The 16,453-nt window shown below is 41.2% G+C and overlaps 1 protein-coding gene across 1 annotated transcript in view; it reads right to left on the bottom strand.

Moving 5' to 3' along the window:
• Positions 1-298: 298 nt before the first annotated feature.
• The window catches only part of sacs2 (sacsin molecular chaperone 2), a gene marked incomplete at its 5' end in the record, with an annotated part of 28,798 nt that continues 12,643 nt past the window's right edge, over positions 299-16,453 (bottom strand). Inside the window, 4 exons of the mRNA XM_080839683.1 lie at positions 299-11,316; positions 11,531-11,619; positions 11,724-13,158; positions 13,260-13,406. Coding sequence (XP_080695809.1) covers positions 428-11,316; positions 11,531-11,619; positions 11,724-13,158; positions 13,260-13,406 — 12,560 coding nt within the window. The 3' untranslated portion in view covers positions 299-427. The remainder of the gene's footprint in view (positions 11,317-11,530; positions 11,620-11,723; positions 13,159-13,259; positions 13,407-16,453) is intronic.

The following is a 16,453-nucleotide window of genomic DNA, read 5'->3' as shown; positions in this document are numbered from 1 at the left end:
CTAGTAAAGATTTGCATTTGTCTAAATGGCTTTAATATCACCCACTTTTAAATTAACTCAGTTGAATATATTGACTAACGCACAAATATCTTCAATATAGCAATCTTTATTAAGTAGTTTAACTTCAGAATATGCATACAAACATACGTAAATCATATAAAAAATGATAAGAACATCATACAAAAATTTGATTCATATCCCCATTCCCTTAACTTTTCCTTAAGATCAACTATTTACTGACTCAGACCTTCTGTGCAACCATATTTTCAGAAAAATCGATTATCCATAATAATTGATACAGAGAGTCGAAAGAAATAAATGAACATCAAAATAATATCACCATTAAGGTATTTCAAAGATGAAGAAAAAACATCAAGAATGAATAATGCAAACATACAAGAGCTACAAACAGAACGCTACTTTTTAATCAGTTTGTTATAAATGTGTCAACTTTCTGCAGAAGTTCCGATGCAATATCTAGAACTTCTTTTTCGTTTTCAGGTTGGAATGTATTGTTAGGAATTTTAGGGGGAGTATGGTAACTGGGGTACTGAGTAGTTTTGGCGTTCACACCCAAATGTTTCAGTCGACTCACAAGGCTTGGCAAAGCACTCAGCTCTGGGCTGTAGCCTGACACTTTCTGAGCAAGACTAGAGATGGAGCAGTTGGGAGAGCTCTTCCCACACCTTCTGTACTCCGCTGCCATCAGAGCCTTCTCCACAGCTTGGTGAACCTTGAACAAACACCACTCAGGGCTCTCTCCTCCTGTGTCATTGTGAGCAGCATTAAGGTCACACTGGGCTTGTGAATACCAGCGCTTAGCTTCCGCTCTGTCTGGTCTTGGCATGTCCTGGTGAAATGACGAAAAATTATAGTGGGGTCCGCTGTTGTGTCTAAAGAACCTTTCTCGCCCTTGGCGGTGACGTGTCGCCTCAGAGTCCCACTCACCATAGAAGTCTTTAAAATTCCATGACCAACTGGACTGTCCACTCTTATTCTGCCCCCTGTAGTTCTTTGAAGATGATGATTGACCAGGTCCTCCATTTTGTTCAAATTCTTTAAATGTGTTTTTTAAGTACTTGAAGGCCTCATTAGCCAGCTCCTCTTGGTTTGGGTTTTTGTCTGGGTGCCACCTGAGATACAGGCGCCGGAGGGCTTTTTTTTGTTCATCTTTGGACAGGGTCCAGATTTCTTTTAGGCAATCATCAATTTCCCTTTTGATTTCTTTAAAAGTCTTGGGGAAGTCTTTCTTAGGTTGTGGCACAGGTCCATCCACCAGCTGGATCTCTCTACAATGATTTTGCTTTGAAGCAGATGTTTTTTCACGTTTAAACTGGTAAAGATCAAGGGAGCTGACCTCATCATACTCATTTGTGCCGATCTGAATTTTGTATTTACAACAATACTGGACTTCACTTGATACATCTAAACGTTCAACGATCACTGCATAGTAATACATTTCATCCTCTGATGTCTTTTTGAAGCCAACATATTCGCCTCTTTCATAATTGTTCATAAAGCTCATGTCAAGGGCATCATACCATTCCTCAGGTATGGGGCTGCCTGGGTCTGGATGATGATGCCCTTCCTCATTGTAGGCATCGTAGTGGATTTTATATGCTTCCAATGTCTTCTCAATTTCTACCACAGTATCACACAACAGAAGCTCTCCCAGAGCGAAAAGATAATTTTGGCAGAGAATTTTCTCCAGCAGTAAATTAATTTCTTTGGTTAATAATGTGTTCACTCTACACAACATTACCTTTGAGGCCATATCATCACTGTGTTTCAGGTAGAGAGTGCAGCCCTGTGTCTCTTTTGTCGAATACACTTGTGTTTCAGAAGTGGTGTTGGCCAGTGGCTCATCACCAAAGAAGAGTTCTGTCTCAAGGCTTTCACAGCAAGTGATCTTGAGTCTTCCAAAGGTGTTTTGGCATAATTCAATAGCATGATCGTGAGACATCCTGCCTTCACTTTGTTGTCGGATCAAACATGTAAGACCATGCAAAAATGGACCAGACGACAATTTTTCCCTGAAAGAGCCACTGAACTCACAGTTTTCTCCATATTCACAAGATTTCAAACGAGAACTAGCAAGACGTTCAGAGGTCACACAGGACAACATTGTAGGACGAATATTTTCAGGCAATAATTTTAGCATGCTCTGATGTGCATACATATCCCTCTCCAGATGACAAAGACCTAGGTTCAAAAGGAGACTGACTTTGTCTTTCAGAGAGTTTTCCAGTCTTTCTTTCTGGAAGCCAGTGTCATTGAAGTAGAGGTCATTAGACTTGTACAGTTTGCCATCTGCTGATGGTAAATACAAGGTCTCCTGAAATTGTATCTGTTGTGGTTGGTCTTTCATCAGCTGGAACAGGTGCTGTACAGTGCGTTTCATAGTTAACTGCTGATTTGCATTCAGAGTTTTTTTCCCTTTGGAGTCCATGAAAATATCCTTGAGGACTACGCTGTACTGCCTTATTGTGGGTCTCTCCTCCACACCTATCCTTTTGAAGAACTCAGCATATAGGACATGCTCCGGACTGATTCTGTACAGATAGGGCCTAAACGTAATGTGATCATTAAGAGTAAGCACTGCTTGACTGGCTGGCACAAGAACAGCATCATTTTCGACAAGAACCACGGGCAGGTCTTGAAGCAGAGAGGCACTGTAATCCTGTGATTGTAAGTATGCATACGATTTGCAAAATGCTTTTTTCCTAATGTCTAACAAAGACTTGTTTGCGCATCCTGACTGACAGATGTTTTTCAGATTCTGGGCCACTGAATCACAGGGTGGCTGACGAAAGGCTCCTGCTTTAATCAAATGTTCGCGATGAGATTGAGGAAGGCTGTCTGCGGGAAGTATTGGCATGGAAGACCAAATAAGATATTGGTGATCCGAGTTCTCTTCAATCAACGACCCTTTGATCCCAACCAGATCTCGTTCTCCAGCAAGGGGTTGGTAGTAATCACACAAATCTTTCTGAATTTGCACTGGAAAAACAAACTTGATGGTTGCAATCTTATTCAACAAGTTGGAGTTCTTTTTGGTGGCATTGTACGTCAAAGCCTTCTTGAATAATGCTGAAGACTTCTTCCTGAGCTCCTTAACTGAGGTCTTGCCTCGTGCTTCTAACTCAATTGTATGTGCAAAGTCAATAATCTCTTCATCCGACACAGTGTGTTTCATTCCAAGGTCCTTCAGTAGGCCTCTCATTGACATTTCATCTTCAAATAGTTTCCAAAACTTTGGTGGTACAAATTTCTCCTGAGGAAGCATGATCTTGTAAAGAGTTTTTTCCTCATCAAAAAAGTAGGAGGTCAACTGAAGAGTACCATGGATGTCCCTAACGAACCTTACAGTTCTTAGTTCAGCTACAATCTGATCACGGTATTTCTCATATGTTTGGTGTCGCTGTAAGACCAACAGCAGCCGAATAGAGTCAAGAACTTGTGCTTCTGTGAGTGTGCGCAATGAGGGCAACAGGAACTTCACATAGAAGTCTAGATCAGTCAAAATGCTTATGTCCATGTTCTCTGACAGGTGTTTATTGACCAGGTTGTACTTAAGAAAAAGATGCCTGTCTGCATTAATGCCAAACAAATTAGGGAATTTTCCAGAGCACTCTGAGTTCAGGATGAACACACTGTTGTGTCCTTGGATGCACTGTCGCTCACCCTGAACTGTTTGAAACAGAGGTAATGACTTGAGCTTTTCCTGATATTTCTGGGGGTTTTCGGCAATGCCAATTCCACTTTGAAGAAACTCCTGAAGCTTATCCAAGTCTTCATTGGACAGGAGCTTGAATTTAGAAAGGGGAATCTGGAAAACTTGGTCCAAAACAGCATTGCTGTTATCAGTCTTGAGTAGCTCAGGCATCAAATGATTAAAAAGCACTTCTCGTAAACCTACAAAAAATGAAGAGTTCAATGTCATGAGACCTAATTTGACTAAGATAGATGAAATTTTCTCGGTTGATTTCCAAACAACACTGGAAAGATCTCTCATTGTTTTCAGATATCGTTTGTCATTTTGGCTTGGGCTGATGACGGGCAAAACAGGACAGTCGAAAAATGCTTTCTTGATTTCATTGAAAGTATTTTTTGTTTCTCCATCTTTTATGACATCTCGTTGGATTTGTTCATCAAAAAATTCCCAAAGTTGCCTCAGCCACGCGGGTGGGTTGCCTTCACTTTGAGCAAGGTCTTTCAGCACAGGTATCAAGTGTTTTGATGCAACTGGAATTGACAATTTCTGAAGATAACCACCCTTTTCAAGTTTTTCATGGTGAAGCAAGTTCATGGAAAAATCTGCAAAGAGTGCTTTCTGTTCCTGAAATAGTTCCCAAAATCTGGAATACTGCCTTGGAGAGTCCCTGTCAAAAACCCTTAGCATCTGATCTTGAGTAAGGAGAAGAGGAAGTCCATTGACAGAGTTAACATTTTTCTCACCAACATTCCACATACAGAAGTCCAGCAGTGAGGAAAATCGTTTTTTGTCTTTAATTAGGGTGTGATCCACTGGTAAGGGCAAGGTTGCTGAAGTTTTCATAGGATCATTCAGAGGTTTTTCCCTCAGATACTCTCTTACTGTTTTGGGACATAGCATCATCACTTCCACACCTGCAGTCTTAAAACCTGTAGATATCTTATCCATCTGGCAAGACCAAGGAACCACACTCATTCCAATGTCCTCTAAAATAGCAAAAAGGCTTTCTGTTAGCTCTTCACTAAAATGAGGAGAATTCATTGGATTATGTTTGCAAACATTTGACCAGCTGACTGTGTATTTTGTTCTTGCATATTTTTTGTCTTCCAGCTTCCGTTGTAAAACAGGTATTACAGAGAGGGCTCTTTCACTGATTGATTTGTACACTTGATTGATCACTGTGTGCCATTCTTGCTTAACATCTTTTGAGACAGAAGGGAAAAATTTCAGAAATGAGGAATCTAACTGAGATGCTAAATCGGATACATAAGGATGGTTTCCTGTTTTAATGTTCGTTTGTATGTGCTTTAAGAGATCAGCATACAGGGGTGAAATAACATCCAGTTTGAGTGACTCATTCCACGTAGTCTTAAGACTTTCCCCGTCCTCTTTCCATAAGTCCCTTCTAGAGGAGTCGACCTCAAAATTTCCATTGACATGAACAGGCAGTCCAGTTACCCCAGGCAAAGGGAGGGAGCAGAACAACCTACCAATGAAGTCAGGCTCTTCAGGCTTTGCTCCCATACATGCTGCCACAGCTGCCTGTGGGGTCTTTGAAACATCTGACTGCCCTTTACCTCTGTCAGGTGTTGGTGCAAGAGAGCCAACCTGTTCTGCAACAACCCATTGACTTTGCCTTTTGTGATTTGAATGTGATGAAGAGACATGCATATCATAGATGACCTGGCATGGAATCTGAGAAACTTGGACTTGATTTTGAAAGTGTGCTCTCTTAATGCTGCTTTTCTCAGATAGTTTTTTTTCAATCAAATGCACAGTATGCAGTTTGTCTGAGTCAGGGCTGATTGTATGGAACTTTATTTTCTTGATATGTTTCAGAAAGAGGATCAAGCCATCTGGGTCTTCAGCAAGCACTTGCAACAGTTCATGCATATGATAGTCTCTGACATCTGCTTTGCAAATCTCAGATTTAGCTGCCATGTTCTCTGTTCTGAGGGGAAGCCTAAACATAGTTCCAGACTTGAGGCTAAAATCTGATGGCAGAAAGGTCTGATAGACATCCATGAATGAATCCTTAAATTGATCTCCCAATGAGTACTTGCATCCTGGTACCTGTCTTGTCGCCATCTCTGAATATTTCACGTGTGGGTCAGATATGCAAAGCCACTCGTCTCCTGTTAAAATCGCAGGGCAATCTGTGAGATGATAAACAGAATTGAATCCGAGACCATATTTTCCTGTCTTTCCACACTGTCCTTGTTTTCCACCTTCCCCCAACTTTTGAATGCCTTGCAAGTCTGCATCAGTAAACACCTTGTTGTTGTACACACATAGAGCTGGACCTTGAAGGGAATTCCAGTTCTTCCCAAACGTTTTTTCAGTGCCATGTTTCCTTTGATCCCAAATGAAGTGGATTTCAGTTGCTTCTGCATCATCTGCATTCTGAATTAGCTCCTTTATGATGTCCTTCTTGGAAGGATATGCTTCTATAATGTTTTTGATTCGGACTGTTAGCTTCTCATGTTGTCCAAATTCTTGTGCATAAGGTGAAAAGCCTCCAACTAAATGGTTTTGTAGTGTGTGGTGTCTTGTTGTTCTTACACCAAAACGGCATGCAGCTTCCCTTGCTACAAGTTTGTGACACAAAGTGACATCAGCTGACGCTGGCATCCATGGGCTGTCGTTGTAATGAAGATCTGAGCTGGGTCTCAACACAGAGTTTTCATCAGGAACAAGATACTTCTGTGAAATAGCGTCTTTAGTCTTAAGAAGTCCTTTTGTAAGTATGTCCAGACAGATATTAAGATCAGTGTTGGAGAGAGGATTGGATCCATACTTTCTTTTCATCTCATGCAGGACAGCAGCAAACTGCTGAGGTGTAAATTGATTCTGTATGCCAACACATTCCCAAAGTGTGCTGAACTTGAAGAGGACACTTGGAAGCACATAGAGATATGGTTTGACTTCAAACTCTTGACATTTTGCCACTGATTTCACATGTACAAATTTGTCTTCTACCAAGACAAAGGGAAATGACTTCACAAATTCATCAATGAGAGTTTGGTCTTGTTGATCACTGAGCCACTTATTCAAGTATTCATAGCTCTCATTTGCTATTCTGGCTAATAGAGACTGATCACGAACATCAAATTTGGATGCTTCCTCCAATTGTCTTAGGACCATCTCAAGTGGTGGTGTTTGACGCACACCAAGTTTCTCAAGAACTGAGTTATCAGCGTGTACCCTAAGGGTTCTATGGTCTACTGTGAATTCTGTCATGTTAACCAAATAGCGGCAACTGAAGTTGTAAACCTCATAGGGCTTTTTCAATGTAGGAATCACTTGATTGTCTGGTAGTGTGTTCACTGGCGAACAGGCAGGGATGAGGGGTGTGTTTTGAAGTGAGCGCCAGTGATGAGATTTTTTGTCAACTGACGGCTCCTGCATCAAATCAAACAAGCATTCAAGACGCTTTGTTGCTTCAATTTTGTCTGTTTCCCAAACCTTTGATATTGTGCCTGCTCTCTCAGTTATGTCCTCTAAGGGCAGATGATCATTTAGCATTCCCAATGCTGTGAGCCTTTGGATCCTTTTTGGGGAGAAGAAGTCATCTCTGGTACCATCAAGAAACCTGCCTTCCTCTTGATCATACAGACAGGCCACTTTGCCAGAAGGATTTACAACTGTTCTGATGTACTGCAGTTCCCCACTCCTCTGTGAAGGAATGCAGCGATGCCCTTTCAGTAGTTCATCAATTTCATCAACATTGAGGTCAATTGCACTGAGAATCATTGCATTTCTGTCTTTGGATTCCAGGGAATCTAAATTTTTAAACACCACTTCCTGGAAAAAATCTGTCCAATTGAGTGTTCTCTCCTTAAGAATGTCTTTGAAGCCACTCTTCATCATGCTTTCCCTCACCCACGAAGGAAGTAGAACAGCACAGAATGCTGGGTTCTGCTGGCTCAGAAAAATCTTCTCTGCAAGTTCTCCAACATTCTTGTGCTCTGTTATGTTTGGGTCCAGAAACCTCACATAGTTAAGTGAGCACCACTTCTTACCATCGCTGAAAAGCTTCAGATCTTCGTTACAAAATCCATGCACAATTTCTGAGTAGAAGGCATCAACCAGTGGTTGAAATGCTTTGCCTACTTTCTCTTTATCTGGCCAGAATGTGTAATAGGGATAATCTGAAAGGCTTCCATTTTCTGACAATTTCTTCAAGACGAGTAGTGTGGTAATGTAGGCATTTGCTACAGCATCCTCCAGTAGTACTTTGTTCCATTTTGCCTTCATCCCAGTCTCCCATAGACATTTTCGATTTGACATCACAGCAAATGAACCATTGATGTTCACAGGGAGGCCAGTTTGAATTGACAGAGGCAGGAAACTAAATGCTTGTCCAGTTAAGCTGCTTTTATCCGCAGCCCATTTTCCTGTCTGAGATTCCTTTAGCAAAGGCACAGCTATTCCCCCAATTGGCAGAGAGACGTTCAGCTCATTGTCCTCTTGGACCATTCTCAGTGAACTGTGGGTGCCGAAACAAGAGTAAAGAAGCCAGTACTGAACATCACATCCATCAACATTGTTCTGAATTATTTCAGTTATGCTTGCTGTAGAACTATCCATTACATTCGCACAATTGGTATAATGTTTCATCAAATATGTGAGAGAGTTTTTTTGAGTGTCTTTACGAATTCCATCAGATATTTCAACTGTGTCCACAACTTTTCTTGTGATTTGAACAAGAGTCTTCATTTGTTCTTCTGTTGGAGGTGTACAGGCATTCTCTGGCAAAGTCTGAAGTGAGAGATCCTCTATATTTTTCAGAAAAAGCAGATGAGTTTGAGCTTCATGAGTCAGGTGTTGTTGAAAAGCCGTAATACGATCTGTGTTATACACCTTTGTGCTGATTTCTGACATTGTTGATTCCTCTGGACTGCGAAAGGGCAACTTTATCAATGTCCCCTTGTAGAATTTCCCAGTGTTTATCTCAGAGAGATTGCAATCAAAAATGCCTTCATATGACCTGAATTGTCCTGGAAACCTTCGGAAAATTCGCTCTTGGAATAAATTAAGTTTGATTCCTGGATTTCCCTTGTTTTGAATGAACTTCTTGAGATGTGTCACATTTGGATCGAAAATTAGGAGGCTCTTCCCACTCAACACAGAGGGAACATCAGTCACATGGTATACTGCATTAAATCCTATTCCGAATTTTCCAATTTTCTCCACTTTATTTTCTTTTGAAGCAGATCCCACTCTGGTGATGTTCTTCCAGTCTTCATCTGAAAAAAGTTTATCATTGAATGTCCAAAGGCAAGGGCCGCTACACAGGGACATACCACTGTCAATGAGACTTTCAGGAGGGTCTCTGTGTTTCCTGAAATCCACCATAAATCTGCAAGTTCTTGCACCAGCATCTTCAGCATTTTGTAGGAGCTCTTTAAAAATGTCACTATCCTCGTCGTACTCCTTCAGAATGTTTTTAATTCTCAGAGTCATGGGTTCTGTCTGCCCACACTGCTCTATTCCAATGAACTCTGGGTTTAGAATGCGAGTGCTGAGCAGCGGAACTCTCAGCCACTCTGTCGTCACAGGAGGTACCTCTTCATGTATGACATGAAAATCTTCATGGTCTTCCTTCAAGTCTGCCAAACCTTCTTTGCTAATATCGCAGACCACAGACTTAGAGGCAGGCTGCAAAGCAAAGTTTTGGTTCTCTGCCATGACTGGTACTGGAGTATCATCCTTAGCAGGTTTCTGCTCCTTGCGCATCCAGTTCAGAATATTTAAGGACAATCTCAACTCAGAGGGCTCTCCAAAGGGTGGACTTCTTTTGTCAATTCTTTCTTTGACATCATGAAGTATTTCCTCAATCTCATCGTCTGAAAGTTTTAATTTCACTCCAAACTCTGTCAGTAAGTCTTCAAATGGTGAGTATTCTTCAGGAACCTTCTTAATGTAAGAACTCAGATCTAATTCAGGGGGATAGGCTAAAACCACATCACAAGGTGAAACAAAGTGGTTGTCAATCCAGAGCCAAGGCAAAGAGTTCTTCCTCATTACTTCCCTAAAAAGCCCAATATGGATCTGCATAAATCTGTACGTGTCTTGCAACTTGGTTTTAAATTGGATATCTTTGTCCAGGTTAGGTGTGGTTTGGGCCATTGAGTTTAGTACAGATAGATTCTCCATGACTTTCTCAGCTGGTGGTGGGTTCAGTAGTCCAAGCTGTTTGCAAACTTTCTCATTTAGCTCAGCAACAAGTGGCATAACATGCCCAACAACAGTACGGTATTTTGAATGTCTGATCTCACACGGCTTATAGAAACCTTTTTTTTCAGGTCTTTCGTTGAGGTCTTTGTTGACAGTGTGTGGATTCTGACAAGGAAACCATTGTATCTTCTGCAGTTGCTCCAGCTGGCTAGGAGAGAATTTAGAAATTATATCATTATCATTCAGCACTTTGAAAAGGACGTCTGCTTTCTTACAGGCTTCTTCCTGAGAATATGTGTGAAGCTCTTCAAGATTTCTGACCACATCTAGCACATTGTTAGGTGATATGTCCTCCTCTTTTGACTGCAGATCAAGTTGCTTTAAGCTCTGGAGCATTTGTGGAGTCATTACGTAGTCAGCAGAGGGAAAGAAATTTGGCTCAAAGAGGTTCTTGAAGGTGCCATTGCTGGGATCGAAAACATTCGAAGCTTTGGTTTTTTGGCACTCTCCTTCTGTTTCAATGAAGGTCAGAGCTTTACATTTCTTGTGTAACATCACATTTTGAGGGAAGAGAGTGAAGCCGTGTTGTAATATCCAGATCATTGTTTTCTTTTCATTCTCTCGATTGAAAGATCCTGTTTCAATGCAATCCACCAGATGAAGAGCCAACTGTGCTGTGTCCAAAAGTTCAATCTTCATCATGGACAAAAGTCTGCGATCTGCTTCAGTAGCACACTTGACCACGGAATTAGGAATGGGTAGGTCAGAGGGAATGGTTGGTGAGGAGTTCAAAACCACTGCACGTCTTGATTCAGCACATACATAGTCGCCAGTCATCAACTGGAATAGAGGCATCCTAGAGACTATGCTTTGTTCTTCATTGGAAAGAGAATCCAAGGAAGAGAGGAATAACTTAATTTCCTCTTTTTCAGTGCAAGATGCTGAGTGGATTCCCCTGATGACCTGATCCATGCTCAGGTTTAAGAAGATCTTCAGCAGGCTTTTTGGGGATGGTGGAAGTACAAAGGTTTCTATGTCATGGTGTTTGAGACACTCATCTCTTTTTATGACAGTTCCCCCAACCTTCTTCACCACATTCTGAATGTGTTCAGACAGGCTGCTATGTTTGCTTTGCTGAAACACCAGGGTGGGCTTATCCCGTAGCCTTGCCAACAACACAGATTTGGAATCACTTTCAGGTGATTTCACAGGTATCAACGGCATGTTAATAAAGTGGCCTAACTCTTCCCAGTGTGAACTCAGATATTTCCAGAACTCTATCAACCAACCCCTTGGAGGATGCTCTGGATTACCGACGTCCCATATCACATGGTCATGTCCATTCTTCCATTCATGTGGAAAATGTTTCTTGGTCAAATCAGCCACATTGTGTGCATCCAGGTTGATGATTTTGAATGTGTCTACAATATTACAAAAGAAAAGATTTAGATGATTTAAAAAAAAGGTTTTACTCCTTAAATTCTACACACAATGAAATAATTTACAATGATGTATTACAGCCTCCTTATGATTTTATTCTCATAAATGCACTGCATACGCTGTCAGTATGCTGGTGAACTATACTTCTGTTATATGTGTTTATGTTTGCTTATTTAAAGTGAGAAATAAACAAACCTTTTGTGGCCAGACTCCTCAGGTGACAAAGGCTCTTGGGGCTCAATTCCTGAGATATAAACGCCTCTTGGCAAAATGGCAGCAATTCTCTGTAAAGTATAAGCAAACAAAACTGAATTTTCTTGTATCTTTACAAAAGAATATGAAGTTTCTCTACAGAAAAATAATTGTAAAGTCAATGCTCCTTACTTACCTTGGAAATTCTTCGTTGTCAATCAAAGCAGTGCATTCATCACTTTCTGTGAACTCTTTGAAGATCCCATTGTTCAGTGGTAGGAGCTGCAGACCCTCAAGCTCCTGGTAATCCCCATCACTGAGCACATACTCCAGAAGGGAAAGCTTGTCACTGTGTGAGACCTGCTCTAATCCACCTCTGTGGAGAACATCCCTGACCAAACGTGGTGTGATCCACTGTAGAGTGTCTGACTCAGGAAAGACACATTTCACATCATTCACTACATGCTCCGGAATGTTGATGAGATTTTCATTCTCTGCCATCAAAACTCTGGCCACAGCAGATGTTAAGACTGGCTCCTCTATGTCATTGGCTGGAAATACAGCATCTAATGGGGTCACCCAGATTTTTTCATCTTTAGCAAGAGAGAACACGGCTTTTTGGTCCAGTAGACGTTTCAGAACATCCATTGCTATTCCGTGCCATTTCTCCTTATGTTCCATTTGGACAATGTCTGGCCACAAGCGGTACACTGATGTTGCAGGAAGGATGGAGTTCTTGCAACACTGAATGGAATCAAGAATCATCTTCAAGTATGTGTGAGGGAGAACTTCAGTAATCAGAAGCTCATTCCATTGTGCCGCTTCGTCATTCTTCTGGTCCTCATCTTGCCATTTAATATGCCGCCGGTTGTCAGTCAAGCCAAAAGATGCATTAATTTGAACTGGGAGCCCAGTCATGTTTGACTCATTATTTGGAAGTGGAAGGAAACAACTCAGTCGTCCATTAGAAATGAAGTTGTCTGGATCACAAGGGAAAGCCAAGTCAACTTTAGGCTGGTAGCACAGCTTCTCAGCAAGTGAATCAATCTTTGTCATTTGCCCCTTCTCCAAGCAGTATGATGTTACAAGCCACTGGGTATTTCTCTCTCCATCACTGAGTGAAGCAGAAGAAATGTTTTTAAACACGGTTGACCCCTCTGAGGGGTCTGTGTCTGTGTCACCTGAATCTGAACATGTTCGGGAGCTTGACAGGGACACTTTAAGTCTCACGACTACAGAGCCACAGGGATCAATGTGCATCAGGGACACATTAGACACATGCCTCAAGAAAAGTAGGCTAATGTCTGCATCGGCAATGAAACTGTTAAAAAGCTGAACAACTTTGTCAGAGTCATATAAGTTGTCAGAAATCTCTGAGGAATCACAGCGCAAAGGAAACCTAAAAAGAGTCCCATTAAAATACTGATCCTCTTCTATGGTTTTCTCCCAGGTACTGTTACTGACTTGTTTAACAATGTCTCTGAGTGGTTGAAATTGATCTCTCAAGGTCAAAAGCTCTTTTCTCTCTTCATCATCATCCAGAGACCATCTGAAACCCTTTCCTTCTCCAAATATCTTCTCCTGTGGGTCCAGCAGCCCCAGGTATTTGGAACTGAATATGCATGGCACATCTATGGGGAATGATGATTCAATTGCATTAGATTTAACAGCTTTTTTAAACAGAACATGATTATGTATGTATGTAGTAAGTGGTAAGCTATATCATTTTCACCTGTGATATGATAGACAGAATTGAATCCAATCCCAAACCTCCCCACTCTGTTTGGATCATCGCGCTTGACACTTCTTCCTGTGGCCTGAATGCCTTGCCAGTCTTCTTCAGTGAAGACAGCGTTGTTGAAAGCATAGAGGGCAGGACCTGCTCAAGAGAACAATGTTCAGTTTCATCTACTAAAAATGAAAGGTATTTTGGTTAAGGGGTTAGTTTGGTTACAAAAAGGTGAAAAAAATACCTGACTGTCAAAATGTATGCAAGTGTCTTAATTGGGTAAATAAATATCGCACATTTCAAAATGAGGATGAACCTATGAGCAGAACAAAAATGTTCTGAACCTGCAAACTTAGTTGATCTATCTAATGCACACTCTTCTATGAATTCAATTGTTGAAATAGCAACTTAAAAAATGCATTTGACAGCATTGCGACAATTAAGATAAAAAAAGGGGTCACATGACAAAAGGCCACAATGAATAAATGACTATCTGTGAGCCTAAAAGATTGTGTAGGGCAGTGTTTCCCAAACTTTTTACAGTCCCATACCCCTTCAGACATTCAATCTCCAGCTACGTAATGCCCCTAGTCTGTGCCTTTATTTAGTTTTTTATTGTTTTCATGCTCATCAGAGCTGAGAACACACTCTCACATATGTAAGTACGTTGGGCAAAGGGCATCAAAGTCTTTTCACCGAGGTGCGTTGTTATGTCACGTTTGACAAAGTCTCAGTTGATTTTAACACAAAAAAGCCAGTAGCTTGGCTAGCAACATCTGTACTGCTGCTAACATCCTGATCCGAGGTAGACTTGGAAGAGCATCCTAACTTGCTTTGGTCGGCAGGTGCATCCTTGATTCTAGGCCCTCTACTAATAGTAGCTATTGGTTTCTCTCTGGAAAGTGTTTTTAACCATTTATCCCTTTCCGTGCAGCAACCGGAATGAGCTCCAGCTCCAGCATCAGCGAATGGAATTCTGACCAGGGAGCTAACAATTGTGCCTATGCAGGGGTGCAACTGCCCAGTGTCAGGGGGGTATGCAGCAACAATTTTGGCGCCCCCCCCCCCCCCCCCCCTTCCTAGTACACACACGCACACACGTTTCTTTTCTTTTCTTATACAAATACATAAATAAGTGTGCCAGACATCATCATGTATGGGCTTTAAATAATAAAGGTTTATTTTAAAGTATATCAGTCACTGCATGCCTACCATAATGGTAATGGTACGCTATGGTGCATACAGTACACACACACACACACAAATATATTAGTAAATAATAAACAGTTGCAAACATTAACATTATAATGATTACCATTGCAACATAATGCCTTAAAACGCAAGAGTAAGCCTGCAAATAAAGATCTTTAAAGGTGATGATGTGTAACAATGCTGCTACCAAAATATTCTAGAGTGCTCTTTAGTTGCTACTAAATAATAACATGCCGTGCCTTTGCACTTGCCCATTCATCTAGTATTGCATCATGCCAACAGATAGCCTGTATGTTTGACAGCACAGCTAACATGAACCACTGATCTCAAAAAGAAACGAAAATTTTATTTTGAGATCAGTGACATGAACAGCTAATGGTAACCATGGTAACCAAGTTACGTTTCCAGCTTCCTGTTAGTTACTGTGAATGCTACCAGAGCCCTTCTGCCACCTTATATTTACCAGTTGTTATTTTTGCCTTAATAAAATTGAGATGTGTCATACATGGGATTGGTACAGTAGGGGTTTAACCAAAATCTAAATGTAGCTATCATCAGCCTAACTGATGAGGCTTAAGCTAGCCATAACCCCCCATTTGGCTGCTACATTTCTATGTTAGCAAACGCTAGCTAGCCTGCTGTTAACATTAATTGCAAGCCTCCAAGCACAAACGTAAAGTCACCTTAAAACCTACCTGTTGCCTTTCACCATCCACTTATTTAATTGCTGTCGCATCCCCTGACATGTCTTCTCCTTTTCCCTCTTTCTTTTTCTGTTCCCAAAGCTCCCAACAGCTTTTTTGCTTTATCCATCTTCCATCCAACCAACTCACTACTCGTAGCTTAGTTCGAACTGCTTGTGTGTTTAGCGGTCACGGCCTCACGCACCCTCTTCTATGTCAAAATTCTATTATGGAATCTTAAGAGATAAGGCGCCTACTAGCCTGTTTAGTCCTTTAAAATGTTATAAAATTAAGGAAATGCAGAAATGATTTAGAAACGCACAACAGCAGCTACATATAGAAAATACCCCAAACATGTTTTTTTTTTTTTTTTACCATCGCTTTGGCGCTCCCATGGTGCGGCGCCTCTATGCGCCGCATACAGCGCATACCCACTTTTTGCGCCACTGTGCCTATGTTTTGACTAGCCTACCTTTAGCTACTTTTGACAGTGTCGTTATTTTGCTGAACACTAAAATGTATGAGGGTATTTTTGGCATTGTGACTGGACTATGACTGGACAAATGACGTTGTCTCCGGACCGAAAAAATTGCAATTGCAAAAAAAATAAAATAATAATATATATATATTTTTTTTAAATAATTTTGACCAAGCGGTTTTAACAACTGATGTTTGGGTGACCTTTATAAACGCGTTATACATTAGATTAACCATAACTTTATAGTAGGCTATGTTTTTGTTGTAACTTTATAATGCCAGTAGCCAATCAGATGATAGCCTACTCTACGCAGCACGGGCTCGCTGTTAAAGCTGCGAGCTGTGGGACTGGTGCACGAGCTGCAGACAAATTGACTGACGAAAAGAGTGCGTGTGAGTTGAGAGGAAAAGCAAAGCAAGATTCATTGCAGTTCGCGGCTGAAAAGAAAGATGGCATGCTCTAAGAAGAGAAAGGTAGACAGCGAGAACCGAGCTTTCAAAGAGGAGTGGACAGACGTGTACATGTTCATTCTGCCTGCGTGCAGCTGTAAGCCTGTGTGCCTGATATGCTCTGATACGGTGGCACCCGTCAAAAGCAGCAACGTGAAACGCCACTACGATATGAAGCACAAAGAATTTGATAAAAATAACCGTCTCAAATCCGAACTGCAAGCACAGAAAATACATGATCTAAAAGCCCAGTATGCCCGATCTACCATCATCCTGACTAATTAATTCACTGCCCAACAACGAGCAAACGAGTGCATGATTGCTGTAGCTGAAACTTTGCTAGGGAATATGCTGGACACTGGTTAATGCTAATAT

Source organism: Sprattus sprattus (assembly GCF_963457725.1).
Source record: "Sprattus sprattus genome assembly, chromosome: 5".
NCBI lineage: Eukaryota > Metazoa > Chordata > Actinopteri > Clupeiformes > Clupeidae > Sprattus > Sprattus sprattus.
The sequence above is the reverse complement of the archived record's forward strand: the minus strand, read 5'-3'. Positions and strand labels throughout refer to the sequence as shown.